Here is a 13692-nt window from a genome sequence, read left to right as displayed (position 1 = left end):
AGGAGAGATCTTGGGAGCCAGAGGATAACATCTTGGACAAGAGCCTGCTCCAACGTTTTCTCAGGCCCAAAAAGAGAGGGAGGCCGAAGGGGGGGGGTACTGTCACGGGTGCTCCCGCGATCCCTGTCTCGGATCGCGGGCGCATCCGTGCACCTCCGTTTGCCCCCGCTGCAGGCCGGTCATTGAACTCACCTCTCCCGGCTCCTGCTCTTCCCCGGACTGCCGTGCGCGCGCGTCCCCGCCTCCTAGGGCGCGCGCGCGGCTCCTGCCGAAAATTTAAAGGGCCAGCGCACCGCTAATTGGTGCACTGGCTGAACCTCACCTTTAAGAATCCTGCCTCTTCCTGTGTCCCCTGCCGGATCTTTGTGCCTCATAGCCTTAGAGAAAGCTTCCTAGCGATTATTCCTGCGTTCCTGTGTATTCCTGCGTTCCTGTGTATTCCTGCGTTCCTGTGTATTCCTGCGTTCCCGTGTATTCCTGTGTGTTCCCGCTCCTGTGTCCTGTGTTACCCGAGTTCCTCCGTGTTGCTGTGTTCACGTTCCCACCTGCCTGGACCTCCTGTTGCTGACCCCGGACTTGGACCTGACGTTGCATCTCTGCCGCCTGCCCTGACCCTGTGCCTGGACCTGTCTACGATATTGTCATCCGCTAAGGTACCTCGACCTCGGCTGCCACCGTGGGCTAGTCACACCTGGGGACGACCTAGTGGTATCCTGCCGCAGCAAGTCCAACCCGCTTTGCGGCGGGCTCTGGTGAATACCAGGTGCCGCTAGGCTCCGGTTCCGGGTGTTGGCTAGTTACATCTCCCGCGGTGGTCCAGAGGATCCACTGATCCTAACAGACAAGAGTTGAGGGCACCTCATGAAGGATCACCATTGGGGGGGCTGCTGACTACTATGTTACTATGTGATGTTAAAGGAAACCTACCACTTGTAGTGGCAGGTTTCTGATGGAAATACCGGGCACCAGCTCAGGGTGAGCTGGTGCCGGAGCTTATTTTCGTTAGTGTTTTAAACCGTGGTATCGCGGTTTAAAACACTTTTTAAACTTTATAGCCGGCGCAGGCAGGTACGCGCTCGGCGCTTACCGTGCGCGCGGCTCTCATTCACTTCCTATGTAGCCGCGCGCACGGTAAGCGCCGAGCGCGTACCTGCCTGCGCCGGCTATAAAGTTTAAAAAGTGTTTTAAACCGCGATACCACGGTTTAAAACACTAACGAAAATAAGCTCCGGCACCAGCTCACCCTGAGCTGGTGCCCGGTATTTCCATCAGAAACCTGCCACTACAAGTGGTAGGTTTCCTTTAACATCACATAGTAACATAGTAGTCAGCAGCCACCCCAATGGTGATCCTTCATGAGGTGCCCTCAACTCTTGTCAGTGACTTCCCACACAAACCCCCCTTCCTGCTCTGAGTGACAGCTGTAGAAGTCTCCTTATTGGCCACAGTCATCGTTCAGAGCAGAAGGGAGTAATGATGGAGAAACCCTCTGCAGAGAGCTGAGGGGTCTACACTGTCCATGACTGCATTCTCAACAAAATCCCTGTTATTATCCGAGTACATATCCCATGAGAAATGATGAAACACTTTCCTGGGTTTGATTACCTTTTCCCTATCTTTCTGTGCATGCAGCTCACAGGTAGATCTATGTGTATCCATGGTAACTGACAATAAATAAACCTTGTGTGTTCTGATTTAGCCGTCATCCCTCCTTTCCCCTTCTTCTACAAGGAGGGACAGATGGAAGAATATGAAGTAGGAAAAAGATTTTTTTGTTTGTTGTCTGTTACCATAGAGACACATAAATCTAAGAAAGTGAATCCATCAGTCAGACACATGGAAAAAATAAATTGTGCTTTAAAACTTTTTATTGTTTAACTGTTTATTTCATCTTGTTAAAACCATTATTATGGGACCATAGAAAGGATATAAATCTAAACAGACAAACAATAGACATTTTTATCTATTCCTCGTTAGTAGAAGAAAACTATTTCTGATCACAAGGCAACAGTAATCACATAAGAAATCAACAGCAAATTAATAAAGTACAAGTGAGAAGAGCAGTATTATCTATCACTAATTTCTACATCTATGGAGGAAATCTGAAGCTTTGGCACCAAAAAAAATGTCCATTAATATATATTCAGTAATGAATCAGCACAGAAATAGAAATGAGAGGATCTTAGAACGCAGAGATTCATTTTAACATATTACAGCCACAATTTTGCTAAATTATTTTAAGATTGTGAGGATACAATTGTCATACATACAGAGGGCGGCATAGAGCGGCTCGGTGAAGGAGGCGGTGAAGGTGTGTAAGTGTCTGATGGGGTCACACAGCTGATAGAAGGACAGACGCCCGGCCTCATAGTCCAGATAGATCCCAACAACCTTCACAGGAGACTCTGATTCCAGACTTGTAAATATATTGTTATGAAGCACACCAAGGCTATTAATAAACACCAAACCCCAGGATTTCTCATTAAAACCAATAAATGACTCGTTACCCACCGCTTACCTCTCCAGACTTTCCCCGGCCACTCCAATGATCCATTGCTCCGCCTGACTCACATCCACCTCCCAGTAATGTCTCCCAGAGGAGAAGCTGCGGGAGCTGAACACCTGACAGAACTCAAACCTCTCGGGTCCATCAGGTTTGTTCTGTGACGTTGCAGTATAAGAAGCGGATGTAAGACTATGTGAAATAATGATGTTATCATGAGCCGAGTCTATATCCAGTAATACCTCAGATTTCTCCATTACTGGGAACTGGCTCCTACTTTTCAGATTATTCAGATCATCAGCAAAGCGCAGCAGTCCTCTGTATAATATCTGTGTTACTATGACATCATCCAAACTCTGAGCTTCTCTTACATCTCCAATGACATCACAGCTCCGATCACTGACATCAACTTTAAATAAATCTTCTCGTAAGAAGGTCAATGGATCTGTGATATCACATGACTCCTCAAATTGATGAATTTTCTTGGTCAGCTCATCCTTGTGTAGCTCCATCTGCCGGATCATGTTAGAGACTGAGATTGACACCTGATCCTTCTGTCTGGAGATCTCACCCAGGACTCTCCTTTCTAGATCATCCAGCTTCTTCCTCAGATCAGTAAACAGATTAGTGACTTTCTCAGTGAGTCCAGATAATTGCTTTTCTTCTTCTACCCCATGATCTGTGAGATTCTGGATTCTTCTTCCTGCTTCCATTTTATCCAAGTGCATTTTCTCAACAGCAGATCTCAGCTTCTCCTTCTTCTTCTCAGAGGCCACATCCAATATCTCCACCTCATGTCCCATGTGATCTCCAGCCACCCAGCAGGACACACAGATACAGGTGGAATCCATAGGACAATAGTATTTCAGTACCTCATTGTGTGTGGAGCATTTTCTTTCCTCCAGGTTAACATCAGGATCAACCAAAATATGTTCTGAGGACTTACTATGTCTCTGTAAGTGTTTCTCACAGAAAGAAGCCTCGCACTGCAGACATGTTCTTACAGCCGGTTCAGGAGAATCGCAGTAGGTGCAGCAGACTCTGGTCTCCTCCATCTTAGGCTGAGTAGATAAATTCTCCATTATATTCCCAAGATTCCTTTTCTTTAGGTGATTACGGACGTCACGGATGCTTCTTTCTGCAGTCAGGACAGGAATATCCTCCAGCCGTCTCCTGTACATCCAGCGCACTCACAATACACAAGCAGCAGAAGTTGTGTCTCATCTGAAGGATTCAGGACTGAAACATCATCTTATATACAGTAAGAGGGCGGAGAGTCCTGCAGAAGCATCAACCCCTGCGGTCCTGGGTGTGACTGTCAGACCTATTCATAATGAAAGGGATTTTCATTCTCATTGTCTTTATGTGTATTTCCCCCATTCACCTGCACTGAGAGCCGGGAGAGCAGCATCAGCACCTGAATGACTGGAGACGTTACTACAGGCGGTCCCCTACTAAAGAACACTCGACTTACATACGACCCCTAGTTACAAACGGACCTCTGGATATTGGTAATTTATTGTACTTTAGTCCTAGGCTACAATAAACAGCTATAACAGTTATCAAATGTGTCTGTAATGAAGCTTTAGTGTTAATATTGATTCTTATGACAACCCAACATTTTTAAAATCCAATTGTCACAGAGACCAAAAAAGTTCTGGATGGGATTACAATGATAAAATATACAGTTCCAACTTACATACAAATTCAACTTAAGAACAAACCTACAGACCCTATCTTGTATGTAACCCGGGGACTGCCTGTATTGTGAGGGTAATGTCAGGGCGGCGGTCTCACACCTCTCCAGGATGTGCTGGGATGGAAACTAGGCCTCAGTTTCCCTTTTGGCTGATTTAATTAATTAGTATTAAATATTTTTGTTGGAGAATTGAGAAAAAAAACTGAATAAAAAAAATAAACAGTAAAAATCATAAACACATTAGGTATCAACGCGTCCTATGTAAATATAATAACAATATATATATAACGTTTTTTCACTGCATTTAACCCTGTAACGGAAAATTGCCCTTTTTTGAAATTTTGAAAAATATTTTAAAAATCTATAAAAAGTGATCAAAAGGTTGCACAGTCCTAAAAATGATAGCAGTGAAAACATAATCAAAAGCCGTAAAAAGGACTCCACCCATAGCTCCGCACAACGAAATATGAAAAAGGTTTTAGTGCCAGAATATGGTAAAATCAAAAAAACTATTTTGTACAGGAGGTTTTCATTTTTGTAAATGTATGAAAACATTATAAAACCTATACAAATTTGGTATCCCCATAAATGACCCAAAGAATATAGTAGACATGTCATTTGGGGCGCACATTGAAAGCTGTAATATCCAAGCCCACAAGAAAACGGCGCAAATACGCTTTTTTTCACCAGTTTCACTGAATTTGGATTTTTTTCTCGCTTTCCAGTACATGGCATGGAATATTCAATATCATCACTATGAGGGGCAATTTGTTACGCAGAAAACAAGCCATAAAACAGCTCTGTACGTGTAAAAATAAAAAAGTTATAGATTTTTGAAGGTGGGGAGTGAAAAATGGAAACGAAAAGACAGGACCTGGTCATACCTGGTCTCCACATGAAGGGGACATACAAAGATGGCCGCCCCTGGGTCAGTATATATCACACTAAGGCCCCTGCACATGATTGTATATGGAGGGCGTATAAATATTTCTGTCCACACGTCTATATACAGTTATAGATGAAGATGCATCAGCCTTTTACCTCACACATATCTGTATCTCTGTATCTCTCCTCCTGTCAGCAGACTTTGGCTTTATAGTTATAGTGCAGGGAACTATCTCCATTATTTCTAGAGATGTTTGTCACATATTTCTTTTCTCCTGATGAAACTTCTCTTCTCTTTCATCTCTTGACCTTTTTCTTATTATTTTCTCCATCTTTTACCTCAGGAGCAATAATTCACCAAATATTTGTAGAACAAGACAATAAAAGAATCTATAGTAAGAAGCCCAAGATTTGCTTTAACACTTAATAACCAACGTTTTATTCTAATTATGTAAAGATTCTGAGGACAAAATTGTGATACACATGGAAAGCGGCATAGAGCGGCTCGGTGACGGTGGGTGGAGCAACATCAGCACCTGAATGACTGGAGACGTTACTATTGTGAGGGTAATGTCGGGGCGGGGGTCTCACACCTCTCCAGGATGTGCTGGGATGGGAACTAGGCCTCAGTTTCACTTTTGGCTGAATGAATAATAATTATTATTAACCCTTTCTGATGGAGAATTGTCAAATAAACTGCAATTTAGTCCTTGTTATTGTGTTTCTGTATTATGTCATTGAATAACATTTTACCTTCTTCTACAGGTCACTATGATCATGGAGATGCCAAATATGTGCAGGTTTTTAACGTTTTATGACATTTTGTCTCCATAAACCCATCAGGGATCCTATTCTCCCAGAGATAGTTTTCCAAAGATACTGGGGCACATTAACTAAGTGTCCTGCGGCCACGATTCCGTCCGGTTTTCCGAAGATTTCTGATTTGGGCCGTTTTGCCCTGAATCTGTGATCGGATTGTGGCTCATCGGGGCCGGCTTGCATGCAACAAATATCAAGGGGGCGTGGCCGTTGGACAACCTGACGGATTCGGACAAATCGCAGAATTTAAAAAAAGAATTGTGTCGTAAGACCAGCACTTACATTCACCGGGAAGTAGAAGGTGAACTCGGGCGGACCTCGGCGCAGCAGCGACATGCTGAATATCGTGCGCACGACCTTAGTGAATCCCAGCAGACCCGAATACTCGTCGGACAACGCGCCGCGAGATCACGACTGGACCGGGTAAGTAAATGTGCCCCACTATGTCCCATAATTTATTAAATTTTTTTTACCATTAGATTTTCGGAGCTTTTACTCAGGAGTTGTGGGCATCGGTGAATTGCTCCATTTTGTCCTCTAGATCAGAGGTTCTTTCCCCAATGTGTGTTATCTCATTCTGCAGAACACTTAGTGCGCTGGAGATATCTTTCTGTAATGACTGCCTCAGGGCTCCCAGCATGTCAGATAGCATGTGCCTCATGGTGTGCTCAGTCACTGGAGCAGAGGTGGCTGATGTAGCAGAGCTGTGGCTGTGGCTGAGGGGGGTGCTCACTGTGTTGCTGCATGCTGTATGTCTCAGTGAGGGGTTGCTCAAAAATGGACTCTAGACCATCAGATCTGGGACCCAACTCAATTTGTGCCCGAAAGCTGCTTGGAAATTCAGTGATGGTTTGGGCTCCAAATCCAAATATATCCAATTTGGTGACCACACTGATATAGCTATTTTTTTTTTTCTTAAAAAAAAAATTTATTAAGAAAGCTAGAAAACTATAAGTAGATATGTTCTTGGTTTATGACATTTCACTAAATGACTGGATATGAGGAGCCACAGGTGATGTCAGGTATCAACATGTGGCCCGAGCTGATCTCTCCCACATTGTTGAAGAAGGATTGTGTCCTCCCCCCACGTTACCTAATCAGAGCCACCTAGACAAAAACATTAACCAATAAAAATAAAGAAACAAGTTACCTAAAAAGAACTCGGAGCAATAGGAAGAAATGGTCGCCAGCGCAGATAGTCTACGGATATATCAGGAATCTGGAGCCTATGGAATACATCCAACACCTTGGGAGGGTCAGGGGAACACCATGTGTTGGCGCACCAGACGCTAGCACGTGATAAATCCACCACATAATGTCTGAGACCGATCATTTGAAGATATATCCTTTCATATATCACTTGTAGAAAAAACAGGAAGAAGCAGCACTCTGGAAAATAAAAAGATTTATTCCCCCCTGGTACAGAGTAGGGTAGTAGAAGTTTTCCTTTCATATATCATATAGATGACGTCTTTGGTGCTGTGTCCCTATCAAACCGTTTTAATATTCATGGCGCCCAGAGTTTGTCCTTTCATGAACACCTGTGACTGCGGTTTAGACCTCTGTTCACACTACTGGTTATCACCTATAAGAAATTCCTGCCAAACACTGAGACATATACTGTAGGTGTTATAATCTGGGGAGACAATTGGCCCTTAAATAATAATTAAATTCTATCCAAATGGTCACAATGGGCAAAACGTGACTAAAATGGCATTAGCTCCTCTACGAGAGACGACCAGACTCCTCTTCTCCCCTACTTTGAGGAAACTTTATGTGGTAAAACCAGAAAGTTTTTATTTTAGTGCAAAGATCTTCCACTAATTCCTATACGCTCACTAGCGGCAAGTGATATATAAGTGATCTTGTACGGCAGGAGAAGGTCAATAATCCCATAAATAGAACGGGACAAAGGGAGATCCATAACTTGTAGGAAAACACTATAAAAGAAAACTTCCAACAAAATAAAATCTTTCCTTCCATCTCTAATAAAAATAATATAAAAATATAATCAATTATTCCAATAAAACCATTAGTATAAATAAAAACTTCACCTCATCTGCTAAAAACAGGCAACAATATAGGCAGATAGACCAAATAATAAAAGAAAAAACTTCTGGTTCTTTAAATCTAATGGTTTATTACAAAAATTATTTTATTGTCCAAATGTCATAAAACCATAAAAACCTGCACATATTTGGTATCTCCATAATCGTAGTGACCTGTAGAAGAAGGTAAAATGTTATTCAATAATGTAATATGAGACATAAAAACCAGAACTAAATTGCAGTTTATTTGAAAATATTAATTTAGCAAAAAGTGAAACTGAGGCCTAGTTTCCATCCCAGCACATCCTGGAGAGGTGTGAGACCCCCGCCCTGACATTACCCTCACAATAGTAACATCTCCAGTCATTCAGGCGCTGATGCTGCTCCCCCGGCTCTCAGTGCAAGTGAATGGGGGAAATACACATAAAGACAATGAGAATGTAAATCCCTTTCATTATGAATAGGTCTGACAGTCACACCCAGGACCACAGGGGTTGGTGCTTCTGCAGGACTCTCCACCCTCTTACTGTATATAAGATGATGTTTCAGTCCCGAATCCTTCAGATGAGACACAACTTCTGCCGCTCGTGACGTGAGAAAGAAGCATCCGTGACGTCCAATCTTGGAAAAGAACAGGAATCTTGGGAATATAATGGAGAATTTATCTACTCAGCCTAAGATGGAGGAGACCAGAGTCTGGTGCACCTACTGCGATTCTCCTGAACCGGCTGTAAGAACATGTCTGCAGTGCGAGGCTTCTTTCTGTGAGAAACACTTACAGAGACACAGTAAGTCCTCAGAACATATTTTAGTTGATTCTGTTGTCAACCTGGAGGAAAGAAAATGCTCCACACACAAGGAGGTGCTGAAATACTATTGTCCTATGGATTCCACCTGTATCTGTGTGTCCTGCTGGATGGCTGGAGACCACAAGGGACATGATGTGGAGATATTGGATGTGGCCTCTGAGAAGAAGAAGGAGAAGCTTAGATCTGCGGTTGAGAAAATGAACTCAGATAAAATGGAAGCAGGAAGAAGAATCCAGAATCTCACAGATCATGGGGTAGAAGAAGAAAAGCAATTATCTGGACTCACAGAGAAAGTCACTAATCTGTTTACTGATCTCAGGAAGAAGCTGGATGATCTAGAAAGGAGAGTCCTGGGTGAGATCTCAAGACAGAAGAATCGGGTGTCACTCTTAGTCTCTTACATGATCAAACAGATAGAGCTACACAAGGATGAGCTGAGCAAGAAAATTCATCAATTTGAGGAGTCATGTCATATCACAGATCCATTGACCATCTTACAAGATGATTTAATCAGAGGTGACATCAGTGATCAGAGCTATGATGTCAGAGATGTAAAAGCAGCTCAGTGCCGGGATGATGTCATAGTGTTACAGATGTTACACAGAGGACTGCTGCGCTTTGCTGATGATCTGCATAATATGGGGATGAAAAGAGAGTTCCCGGTGATGGAGAAATCTGAGGTATTACTGGATATAGACTCGGCTAATAATTACATTATTATATCAGAGGATCTCAGATCTGCTTCTTATACCTCTACATCACAGAACAGACCCGATGGGCCAAAGAGGTTCAAGGGTAATCATGTGTTCAGCTCCTGCAGCTTCTCCTCTGGGAGACATTACTGGGAGGTGGATGTGAGTCAGGCAGAGAAATGGATCATTGGAGTGGCCGGGGAAAGTCTGGAGAGGAAGGAGAAGCGTCTTCAATCTATTTTTTTATGCCAGAAATCTTGTGCTGTAACATTCTGTAAAAAACTTATTGTGAGTCATAACAATATGCACAGGCACTTGGAAACAAAGTCTCCTGTGAAGGTTGTTGGGATCTATCTGGACTATGAGGCCGGGCGTCTGTCCTTCTATCAGCTGTGTGACCCCATCAGACTTTTATACACCTTCACCACCTCTTTCTCTGAGCCGCTCTATCCTGCTTTCCATGTACTTGAGAATTGCATGATTAGCATCATAAAATAATAACATGCAAATGGTGACTGTAAAGTCTTAACTTGATTCCTTGTTTTATAGGATCCTATTATTTTTGGTCACAATGTTATTACGGAATATATTTTTATTGCAGTTCCACAGCAGTCACTAAGAGCAGGGGGGAGGGGTTTAGGTCACTGTTTAGATCTGAGGGCACTTAATTTAGGATCACCATTGGGGCGGCTATAATATTCTTTGGCAAACAGCTGCTAAAAATGTTACATCCAAGTGTAGAACTTGAGCACAGAACTACCGTAAAAATGTGGTTTACAAGAGAATTATCAGAACCAATGGTGAAATGGCTCTTTTTTGTGACCATGAATTTTTCATTATTGCACATAAGATTCTAGATATAGTATTGGTGTATTAGTAGTGTTTGTCTGATTATACTGATCAAATCTATTATTGTAAAATGTAATTTCCTTATTCTTCTTTAGTTCTAATAAAATATTTTTATGAAATCTGATTGTGAAAATCTTTTTCTGTCGCTTCACAAAATTTTAATAATTTGTATACTTTGTGACCGGATATAGGCAATCCATGTTACAAACCACTTTGGTAGAAATCGTCATGATCATCCGGACAATGGGGGTCATTTACTAAGGGTCCGATTCGCGTTTTCCCGACGTGTTACCTGAATATTTCCGATTTGCGCCGATTTCCCCTGAATTGCCCCGGGATTTTGGTGCATGCGATCGGATTGTGGTGCATCGGGGCTGGCATGCACGCGACGGAAATGGGGGGCGTGGCCGAACAAAAACCCGACGGATTCGGAAAAACCGCCGCATTAAAAAAAAAAATTTGTCGCGGAGCTTGCACTTACCTTCACTCAGCCCGGCTCGGTGAACTCCAGCGTATTCCGATGCTTTTCAGCGCAGCAGCACCACCTGGTGGACGGCGGAGGAACTACCTTAATGAATCCCGGCTGGAATCCAGCGCAGAGAACGCGCCGCTGGATCGCTAATGGATCGGGTAAGTAAATCTGCCCCAATGTGATTGGTTTGCTATTAGAGGCTCCTGGGCATGTGACCTCAGATTAGACGTCTGACTTTATCATTGGGCAGATCTATTCTCCATTGTGTAGGATTTCATGGCCTTCTGTGCTGGTGACATTTGATTGGGTGGGTGGCTCTGCTCGGAACATTTCATTGGGGGGAGCACCGCTGGGGACATTTGATTTGGGGGAAGCACTGCTCGGGACATTGCATTGGAGGGAAGCACTGCTGGGGAAATTGCAATGGGGGGAGCACTTCTGGGGACATTGCATTGGGGGGAGCACTGCTGGGGATACTGCATTGAGGGGAGCACTGCTGGGGACATTGCAATGGGGGAACATTAATGGGGGAAACACTGCTGGGGACATTACATTGGGGGGAGCACTGCTGGGGACATTGCAATGGGGGGACACTGCTCAGGACATAACATGCGGAGGAGCACTGCTGGGGACAATGCAATGGGAGGAGCACTGCTGGGGACATTGCAATGGGGGGAGCACTGCTGGGGACATTGCATTAGGGGCATTACATGTGAGGGGAGCACTGCTGGGGACATAAAGCCTTGCACTATACTTTATCCCTGCTGCATCATGCAATAAGTTGGTAAAGTTTCCCTATGTTCCAAATAAAACTAAAAATGTAAAACAAAAATGATTATTAACAAGCCCTATGTGAATTTGTAAGGTTAAAACATCTTTTTTTGTAGTGAAAAACAACATAAAAGCTACGGCTGACAAACCACTATATCTAAAAAAAATTCTAATACATTACAGGCCTGCTCATACCTGGTCTCCACATGAAGGGGACATACAAAGATGGCCGCCCCTGGGTCAGTATATATCACACTAAGGCCCTTGCACATGACTGTATATGGAGGGCGTATAAATATTTCCATCCACACGTCTATATACAGTTATAGATGAAGATGCGTCAGCCTTTTACCTCACACATATCTGTATGTCTGTATCTCTCCTCCTGTCAGCAGACTTTGGCTTTATAGTTATAGTGCAGGGAACTATCTCCATTATTTCTACAGAGATGTTTGTCACATATTTCTTTTCTCCTGATGAAACTTCTCTTCTCTTTCATCTCTTGACCTTTTTCTTATTATCTTCTCCATCTTTTACCTCAGGATCCTATTATCTGCCTTCTCTCTCATCTCCCTCAGCTCATCTCTACCTCTCACTTCTCTTCTCATTGGCCAGTTTTTCCAGAGGGGAGGAGCAATGAGCATGACCTAACAAGATTGGCAGCTCTCCTAGCTAAGCTTGGTTGTCATGTGCTCCAATACAATCTATGACACATTATACCAAGGCCAACAAAATCCACATGGAGGAGCCCAGAGGTGATATACACATATGAGGGGACACTCCAGCCCCTCACACAGTAATGGTGGTTATCTGTCCTCCCTATCACACAGCTCCAGCACACCAGGGCTCATGAAGACGCTGCAGTACAGAGCAGTAATATGTCATATATCAGCTATGTCTGCAGTAAGTGATCACAGGGCGATGTATCTACAGCGAGGGAGGTAAATGGAGCAGATTCATGAGGAGACACAGTGACTACAGGAATTCATGAGATAACACTCCTGCCATATCTACAGTATGTGAGGTAATAATACCCCAATATACATCAGTCATATATACAGTATGTGAGGTAATAATACTCCAATATACTCCTGCCATAACTACAGTATGTGAGGTAATAATACTCCAATATACATCAGTCATATCTACAATGTGTGAGGTAATAATACTCCTATATACATCAGCCATATCTACAGTATGTGAGGTAATAATACTCCAATATACATCAGCCATAACTACAGTATGTGAGGTAATAATACTCCTATATACATCAGTCATATCTACAATGTGTGAGGTAATAATACTCCTATATACATCAGCCATATCTACAGTATGTGAGGTAATAATACTCCAATATACATCAGCCATAACTACAGTATGTGAGGTAATAATACTCCTATATACATCAGTCATATCTACAGCATGTGGGGTAATAATACTCCAATATACATCAGTCATACCTACAATGTGTGAGGTAATAATACTCCTATATACATCAGCCATATCTACAGCATGTGGGGTAATAATACTCCAATATACATCAGTCATACCTACAACGTGTGAGGTAATAATACTCCTATATACATCAGCCATATCTACAGCATGTGGGGTAATAATACTCCAATATACATCAGTCATATCTACAGTATGTGAGGTAATAATACTCCAATATACATGAGTCATATCTACAGCATGTGGGGTAATAATACTCCAATATACATCAGTCATACCTACAATGTGTGAGGTAATAATACTCCTATATACATCAGCCATATCTATAGCATGTGGGGTAATAATACTCCAATATACATCAGTCCTATCTACAGTATGTGAGGTAATAATACTCCAATATACATGAGTCATATCTACAGCATGTGAGGTAATAATACTCCAATATACATCAGCCATATCTACAGTATGTGAGGTAATAATACTCCAATATACATCAGTCATATCTACAATGTGTGAGGTAATAATACTCCTATATACATCAGCCATATCTACAGTATGTGAGGTAATAATACTCCAATATACATCAGCCATAACTACAGTATGTGAGGTAATAATACTCCTATATACATCAGTCATATCTACAGCATGTGGGGTAATAATACTCCAATATACATCAGTCATATCTACAGTATG

General features: G+C 42.6%; 1 protein-coding gene and 1 pseudogene across 1 annotated transcript; one reads left to right on the top strand and one right to left on the bottom strand.

Moving 5' to 3' along the window:
* Positions 1 to 2166: 2166 nt before the first annotated feature.
* LOC140076087 (nuclear factor 7, brain-like) lies at positions 2167 to 3727 on the bottom strand (annotated as a pseudogene).
* A 4906-nt stretch (positions 3728 to 8633) lies between these two features.
* On the top strand, positions 8634 to 9953 carry LOC140076086 (E3 ubiquitin-protein ligase TRIM7-like). Its single transcript, XM_072122596.1, has one exon. It carries the CDS (start codon positions 8634 to 8636, stop codon positions 9951 to 9953), a length of 1320 nt encoding a protein of 439 aa, XP_071978697.1.
* The last annotated feature ends 3739 nt before the right edge of the window (positions 9954 to 13692 follow it).

The sequence above is a fragment of the Engystomops pustulosus genome, chromosome 8, assembly GCF_040894005.1.
Source record: "Engystomops pustulosus chromosome 8, aEngPut4.maternal, whole genome shotgun sequence".
NCBI classification, from domain to species: Eukaryota; Metazoa; Chordata; class Amphibia; order Anura; family Leptodactylidae; genus Engystomops; species Engystomops pustulosus.
This window is presented reverse-complemented; position numbering and strand designations above follow the sequence as displayed.